General features: G+C 38.0%; 1 protein-coding gene across 1 annotated transcript; it reads right to left on the bottom strand.

Moving 5' to 3' along the window:
- Nucleotides 1-3,150, bottom strand: LOC103475646 (beta-crystallin A1-like). The gene is made up of 6 exons (XM_008427440.1): nucleotides 3,104-3,150; nucleotides 2,827-2,888; nucleotides 2,634-2,752; nucleotides 2,402-2,543; nucleotides 2,182-2,324; nucleotides 1-612 (listed from the first exon to the last, which is right to left on the bottom strand). The coding sequence occupies exons 2-6, from the start codon at nucleotides 2,863-2,865 to the stop codon at nucleotides 465-467; spliced, it is 591 nt and encodes a 196-aa protein (XP_008425662.1). The 5' UTR covers nucleotides 2,866-2,888; nucleotides 3,104-3,150; the 3' UTR covers nucleotides 1-464.
- Nucleotides 3,151-8,588: the final 5,438 nt, after the last annotated feature.

The following is an 8,588-nucleotide window of genomic DNA, read 5'->3' as shown; positions in this document are numbered from 1 at the left end:
TTGTCATGAATCTGTCTGTTTCTTTGCTCATTTTCTTTATTTATTATCTTAAACACAGGCAGTCATTGATATCACATCGACACCCAGACTGGTGGTTGTTCATCCGTGGAGGAGAAGGAAAAGAGCAACTAACTTTGAAATGTTTTCATCACCAAGGTGGAGCATCCGTTCTTTTTGACTGATTTCTTTTCAAATCTGTCATTCCTAAAGCCTGTCTTTCTTATAGCCTTCCTTTATTTATGTTGTCTCCTTTAAAACAAAAATAAAAGCAAATGTGCAGGGAACCACTGACGTCAGTAAGCACCTGAAGTTCAGTCCTTTGGTCCTGCTTTGACCGTCCGGATCAGCAGAGCTGGGGGAGTTGGAGGTTGTGGGACAGGAAGAAGAAAAGAAGGGATGGAAATGTATCAGGAAGAGAGGAAAAGGGAAGGAAAAAAGGTGGAGTGAGGGAATCCTCTCCTTTCTCAGTGCTGGATCCTCCTGATGGACTGGATCTGGGGAGTCTGGGAGTGGGAGCCAAACTCACGGTAACATTTGTACTCTCCTCCGCGGCAGTCACACTCCATGATGTACTGGTGGCCGCGATATCCAGGGTACTGATAGCACACAAAGCTGCAAGGAAACACCCAAACAGGACATTACAACTCTCACAGAGGGAATTTTATTTTCTCTTCTGACGTGCAACAAGGGTAAGTTTTAATGCATTGTTCAGCTTCTGCATCCACAACCTTTCAGCTGATATAATAATCTGATTTTTTTAGCAGAAACAGTCAGAAAGTAGGTCTGTCAGATTTTAGCTTCATGCATCCAGCAACTTGAGTTGATGCTGAATAAATGTACTAGCATTAATACATTATATTAAAAACAACTGGTTATTCTTCAGAATTGATCACAATAGGAATTAAAATCTTTTTTAAAAACACAGAAACAGACAGCCTTSTCTCTATTTCAATAAAACTAAAAACAATGTGAAAGTCGGATTACGAATGCAATCATGTCTTTCAGTATTTTGTAATATTGACAGGCATAATGTACTTTATAGTGGGCAATGAAGAGTTCATACAGAAATGTTACAGTAATTTTGCTGTTTATTTACTGTTTTATTTACTGCTTTTGTTTGCAAAGCAACCTGCAAAAAGACAACAGATGAAAATGTACTAAAATCTGACATGTAAACTTTTAGAAATGCGTCTGTTGTAATAAATTCTATTTCATCACTGCAAACACAGCATTTGATGGTTTTGCATAAGATTCAGTAATGCTAGCACTGAGTCATGCTGTTGCAGCAGAATTGTCTAAAAACATAAGATAACATAATAATCAAATTGTGATCTGATGTGCAACAGAGCAGAGGTCTTCCACTACTTTTGGAGCTAAATTAATTCTTGTTTATGTCTAAATACCATTTTGTTTTACAAAACATGAGTTTGATAAATCAGAAAATGTCTTGTTGTTACTGTAAATACTGTAAATACAGCCACTGGACCCCATTAAAACCTTCTGGTTATTCTGAACTCTTCCTGAGTTAAAACATTAATATTGTTGTTTCTAAATTAATGTTAATTTGTTTTCTTTGCATTGCATCTGCATCTTTTTCCTTATTTTGACCATTTCTCATTTTCTGCAAATAAAAACTAAATTTTTGCTTGGAGTTTTGCAGACATGTCAGTAGCTCATAGAATGAAAGAACAATGTTCATTTTACTCAGATTTATAGCTATAGAAACTAAGTGTTTGTTCCTTTTTTACCTATTATGGTATTTTTTTCTTTTATATTGCTCAAAATAAAGCAAAAAATAAAACTTTATTCTTGTTTTGGGCCACATCAAGATTATAAATGTGGCAGGATGTATTGATGAAACTGTTAGAAGATTAATAAAAAAATTGTCTCTGCTTTCAATGAATGCTTCTTACAATGAAAAAATAAATTTGAACATCTTTTCACATTGATGTAATCTGACAGATTAAAAACTGCTTTGATTTGATTGATAGTATAATATTTAAGCACACAAAGGTTATTTTGAAGAGCTGGAGTTTGACACATGCAATAAAGTAACAAATATTGGCCGTTATAATATGATTAATAATCTTTATACTGATCTAACCTCCTTTCAGTCTTTATTGAACTGATCAACTCGTGTTTCTGTTGCGTATCTATTGCTCATCAGCAGGAAGAACTCACGCTCCGCAGTGGATCTGCATGGATCCGACCTCGTTGTTCATCCAGCCCATGGCCTGCAGGGACGGGTAGTCGTCACACAGCTCAAACTGACGTCCCATCATGTTCTCCATCTCAAAGATGGTCATGCGGGACTCCTTGTGGTTCTGCAGAGGAAAAGCAGCTTCATTGCAGCTGGAGCTGGTGCTAAAAAACGTTCAATTGTGCGACGGTTTGGACCTACAGCACAGCAGATGGGCCTGAAGGAAATCATCCTCTCAATGCGATAGGAGTTGCTGCCGCTGTAGGCCTCGAAGCGAGGGTAATCGCCCTTCTCCAGCACAAACTGCTGGCCACAGAAGCTGGAGTGCTCATAGCCGATCCAGCTGCGGGTCAAACACCGGGGAAAAGTATAACCAGCAAACTCTTTCCAGAAATACGTAAAAGGTCAGAAGGAAGCCTGGGTGGATACGTACGCGCCACACTCCACCTTCAGGGAGCGGATGTTCTCCATCCCACACTCCATGATGTTCTGGCAGCAGGCGGTGAACTCCATGCGCCTGCCTTGGAAGTACTCCTGATCGTAGACGGTGATCTGCGGAGCACAAACGGATCGGTCATGAGGCAAGGGGCTGCAGACGTGGGTGGGAAGTACAGCGCGGAGCTCACCTTCCAAGGGCCCATGGGCATAGGGTTTGTCAGAGCCATTGTGTCCTTTTCTTCAGCTGTACCTGTCAGGAAAACACACAGCAGTCAGGATATTAACGGCATAAGATGCTCACAGAAGCTCTGCTCTCCACCTTCTGTGTTTTTCTTCCTTTTCGTCTGTGTTTAACTTTCTGTTTCAAACAACAATCAGCTTCAGCTGCTTTTCTGTTTGATAAGTCACATCAATGCCCACGGACATTTAAAATGTTTTGCATTGTTTTTATCTGCTTTGACCTACCCAAACTGATGAGCTGTGTGGTGCAGGGTTCCAGTCTGCAGCAGCAGTGCGTATTGGGGTATATATACACCCACGGGTTGCAGGGGACGCGGCTCGGCACGCCTGCGCTCCTGTCAGCAGTTTGCTTTGTTTTGTTGTGAGGGCCACAGAGGGGTTAACGCACAGACACACTTTGATTCATGCAAACACAAAGAGGGCACACGGCTATACTGCGTTACATGGTAAATCTATACATTAGGTGGAAAAAAAACAAAACCGAGGGCAGCTTTTCACAAAGGGATTTTTATCAGATAGATCAGGATGTTAAAACTGTTTTAAAACTGTTTTTTGAAAGTACATTTGCAAATTCTGACTCGAGGACTCGTGCAATGTTTTTGGAAAAGATTAACGACCCTCACATCATTGGAAATAAAATGAAGACGAGATATAAATACATTTTCAGCTGATTTGTGGCAATTTTAATTCACTGGCAGCTTGTTGAAATACTTCGAGTCAATTAGTCGCTAAAATTTATTGCATTTTTTTGAGACCGTTGCACTGAAAACCTCCTGGTTTTTCCACCAAATATTGATCTCTGAACTCTTCCTGAGTTAAAACATTGGTGTTGTTGCTTCTAAATAAATATGAACTAGTTTTCTTATTTGAGATCTGAAAGCACTGCATATTTTTCGTTATTTTATGCAAATAAATACTAAATTTTTGCTTGAAATTTCAGAGACATGTTGTCAGTAGGTCATAGAATAAAAGAACAATATTTTACTCAAACATGTACCTGTAAAATGTAAAATCAGAGAAACTGATCATTTTAAGTGCTCTCTTACTTTTTTCCAGAGCTCTATACCCACAAACTTTAATGTATTTTATTTGGGTTTCATGTGGTATAAACCAACACAAAGAAGATTATGAATGTGAAGTAGAAGAAACATCATTTCCATTTAAATTTAAAGAGTAAATAAAATCTGTCTCAACCATCTGACGTCAGGTAATTAGTAAACAAAGCCCTGCTTTGTATAATTTGATCGTAGTTTGTGTCCAGCTGAAGACCTCAGAGGTTTGTTAGAGATCATTAATGAACAAACAGCATCATGGGAAGCAGGGAACATCACAGAAAGGTCAGGGGGAAGTTTCAAGGTCATAAAACAGCATCTGAGGTTTTAAATGTCTTGTTCAATCTGCAGAGCCATGAATCTCTGCTGAGAGGACAACTATTCGCTTAACTTTAACAATGTGTCACATTTTGAAAAGCAGGACGAACAACATAAGAAAATGTGCGGTTTGCTATAAGCTTTGTAGAGAACATGGAGAAGAAGCTGATAAACTTTTCAAACAAATTTCAATAAAATGTGGTGGAAAACTGACAGAACATCTCCACAGTGAGACATGCAGAAATGTTTTTCTTCAGCAGGTACAGAGATGGATGGAGAAAAATGTGAGGAAATTTAGAAGAAAAGAAAAACAATTTGAAGTTGCAGAAAACTGGAGAATTAGACGAAGACAACAATACTAAACGTACAGCCAGAAAATGTTCTGGTGATATAATGGCTCAGTTAAAATCCCAAAAATGATGTGAAATTTGATGTTTAGATGCTTTCCATCTGAACTTGGACAATTTTGCAAAATAAAACAGAAAGAAATTTCAATTAAAGTTCCTTGATGTACAAAACTGATGAAGCTTGAAAAGATGCATATAAACCCTTATCAGAGATGAATCCAAATGAATGCCATGCTTCTGAAAAATTTCTAAAATGTAAAAATGTCGTGTTTTGTGACAAAAATGTTGGAAAATGGAAACAGTACAACTGCTTTTGCAATCCAACGATTTAATAAACCATTACACTGATTCTTTAAATTGAAAATAAACAATTTATTCTTAGTCAGATTGTTCTGCCTATAGTTATTTAAAATTTGATTCCTCTTGTCTCTTTCTTTTTTTAGCTAAAAGTAGCCACGTGTTTTTGAGTAATCAGCTCTGAGACATCGTCAGTGACTTTTAAATATCAAAAACTGTGATTATATTGGCAAAAAAAGATGAAATTAAGAGGTTTCAAATTAAAATATGAAATTAAACTAGTTTAATTGAAACTGAGGTGAAAGTGTTTTTTAAAATCCTGATTTATGAATGAAAATGTTTGCTTCTCTTTTTGTAAAATTTGTGCCACTGAGTAATCGCCGGTGAATAGCGGGGCGGTGGGGCTAAAAAGGTTTCACTGGCAGCCACAAGGTTACATTGACTTACTTTGTTTTCTGTTTCATCAAATAAATCAAGCAAAAAAAAATAATTCGACTTTTTAATGCATTTGTTTCTGAAATAGCCTGAAAAGTTGAATTTGTTTCCTCTGGTTCAGTGCAAGCAGAACGAGCGTTTGGTAGGTGAGCCGACCCTCGACGCTCTTCTTGCTGCCCTGAACAATAAACATTTAGGAATGGCTTCCTGAGGTCAGCACATTGTCCAGACTCCCCGTCTCTGCCTGTGTGTGTGAACATGTCTGTTTACGTGCCGGTCCATGTCATGATCCGAACGGGTCAGACGCACAATTAGTGAGAGCAACGCTCGTGCTTTTACAGTTTATGTCAAAATGTGACGTTTTTATTTCAATTAAAGTGAATTTATGCGGGTCGAAGCGAGAGGCAGGACAGGGGTATATGTATGTGTGTGTGTGTGTTTCTGCTGATGATAGCAGCGGCTCAGACGTGACAAAGGGACGAGCAGACTCAGCAGGCCCGTGTGAAGAGCCCACAGTGACCATATAGCCAACAGCCAGAGTGAAAATAAAGAAATCCCATCTACATCACAAAACTTTGGTGTCTCCTTCAAACAGTGAGCCACCACAATAAAATACCTGGTGAAAAACACGCTACATAAAATGAAAAATTAAAAAACAAAGCAAGAGGTTCCTTAAAACTTTGTTTTGTGAGTTTTACACCTGCACAGCTCTGTTCCACATAAAGACAGTTACAAAGTCGACCTTCTATTACCTGAAGAACGTTTCCAGGATTAGAGGATTAAAGTCCCAGCAAGATCAAGAGAAACTCATCCATTCGCTTGTCTTTAGTCGTATTGATTACTGCAACCGAGTCTTCAGAAGTCCTTGTATGATACTAATGTGTCTGTATTACTTGTTTTCATTGCTGACCAAATTACACTTTTTTAATTTAATTACAATGACAATAAAAACAACTGAACTGTATTGAAAATGTTTCTCAAATTGAGCAATTTCTCTCAGGTTTCACTGATTCCTTGTTGACTTTTGTCAAAGAGAGTTTCTTATGTTTGTTTTAGGTAAGTTTGCTCTTTGCTCTTGTACAACGTTTTGAATAAATTATAATCATAAAGAGTATTTGAAACTTACAAATGCTCTGATCATTTGACTTTGTTACATTAGAAAACACTGCAGAGATTAAACTGTCAAAATGAAAACTTGACAAAACTATTTGTCTTTATTAGTCATACATCTGGACACTTTGACGACTGTTTCACTGACATGAATATTTGCTTTTGACGAATAAATATTCTGAAGAAGTGACACGCTGTTGGAGGTTTTGTTTTGAGAAATGCACCAAAGTGACTCAGAAACACTGTAATAACTTGCAAAGTCATGCACTCTGTCACAAAGAGTATTATTTTTACACAATATGCAGTGTGATGTTATCACACCCTTGTGCTTTTACTGTAAAAGCAAACTATCTCTTATTTTTGATACCAAAAACTTTAATAAAAATGTGAATCCACTCTGTTTGGCAGTGCCTAGTAGCTGTAGTTTGCTTATATTTTCACTGACTAGTGTCTAAAGGTGATCTAAAGGACCGCTGCAGGGCGGTAAAGAGCTTTTCTGACGCAGGTTGTCTCTCTCGGGGCATCAGAGGTCATTCAGCTTCTTAATAAGTGTGAAATGGGGGTGAATCATTTCCTGCGGCCTTTAAAGAGAACAGACCTGGTGGTGGTTTACGAACTGAAGCACTACATTCTTCAGCATCCATGAGGTGGGCAGGTATATTTATAGCAGAGGTTCAAATTGGAAAATTTTAGTGCTCACAATAAATGTCTTGTTGAGATATTTCTCAGAGTAAAACTAGGATTTCAGCCACAAGTCAAACACAACTGAAGGAATTTATCCAGTGGTGTCCGTCCAACACAAGATCATATAAAGTGCTTGGAAAAAGTTTTTCTCCTTTACAGATGTCTAATCTAAGTAAATACCACAGTGTTTAAATCATTATTTCACTCATTCAAGGGGCAGTTTTACCTAAAATCATCAGGTTATAATGTTATTTCCTCGACAAAAATAAACCTTGATTCTTTCACACATAGTTAAGAAATCCTTTAATCTCTATGGCAACCATTCAGTTGTCCAAACACCTGGGTGGGCCTAGCTCCGCCTCCAGGGCGTAGCTCCTCCTCGGAGCTGCAGTTTCCAAGCTTCCGACTCCCCCATTTAGCTCCTTCAAACTAGCCAGCAGCAATTAGCAAACACCTGGTGGAGCTGCGTATCAGCTGAGCTCACTATAGTAGCTACTCCTGAGTGAAATGCTGGTACAAAAAAAACACAAAAAAAACGTTGTTAAAGGGTTAACAGAGGGGCCATGTTGTGATGACTTCCTGAAGGTGGAGTTTCAGAAAGAACAGCAGCTTTTAAAAAGACAGAGGCCCAATTTCAAGGTGTTAAATTACTAAATTTACAAGTCATTTTGTATATAAGTAGCATTTTGATAGCAACTGAAGGTAGCATAGTTATTTAATTGTGCTATAAAATGTAATGTCTGAAAAACGCACAATATTGCCCCTTTAAGTGAAAAGTGCTATGCAAAACAATACAGGCCAATGTAAATAAGTGTTTCCTAATCCTAGAGACCAGACTGGTTATGTCACCCTTGGCCTATGCAGTCTTTCTAATTGAGACATTTTTAATGGTTTTTATCATAAATGTCCAGTTTTAGGTCATGGCACAGCATCTTTACTAAATTCAGTTCCACACTTATTGTTTGTTATTTGACAAAAATAAGATGGACCTTCGTGTTCTTCTTGTTCAGAATGTATTCATCCATTTTTTTTACTCTTGGTTGTTTGCATAAACATTTTAACGCCATCCAGTGTGAACAGACTGTGGCCCTGAAGTGAGTCTTTCTAGGAATACAGACTCCATCAGCCAGAAATAGCAGGTCACAGTAATTAGCTTAACGCACATGTTAGCAGCATAAAGAGAAGCAACTGAAACCTGCAACTCTGAACCACAATGCAACAATCAGAGCTGTGATCACAATGTTGCAATACTTGTTTTGTCAATTGCCCTTCCTTCTTCCTCCAGCGCAAAAATGTGAGTTTTTGACAAACTCTGACGTAAAAGGTACATGAAATGTGACATGGCCATTCAGATTAAGCTGTCACAAAACAATCATATAAGGAACACATAAAGGAAAATAAATGTGATTTTAAAATTCTCTTCATTCAGCCAAAAAGTTTGTTTCTGACACATGAGACATAAATCAA

The sequence above is a fragment of the Poecilia reticulata genome, linkage group LG14, assembly GCF_000633615.1.
Source record: "Poecilia reticulata strain Guanapo linkage group LG14, Guppy_female_1.0+MT, whole genome shotgun sequence".
Taxonomy (NCBI): Eukaryota; Metazoa; Chordata; class Actinopteri; order Cyprinodontiformes; family Poeciliidae; genus Poecilia; species Poecilia reticulata.
The sequence above is the reverse complement of the archived record's forward strand: the minus strand, read 5'-3'. Positions and strand labels throughout refer to the sequence as shown.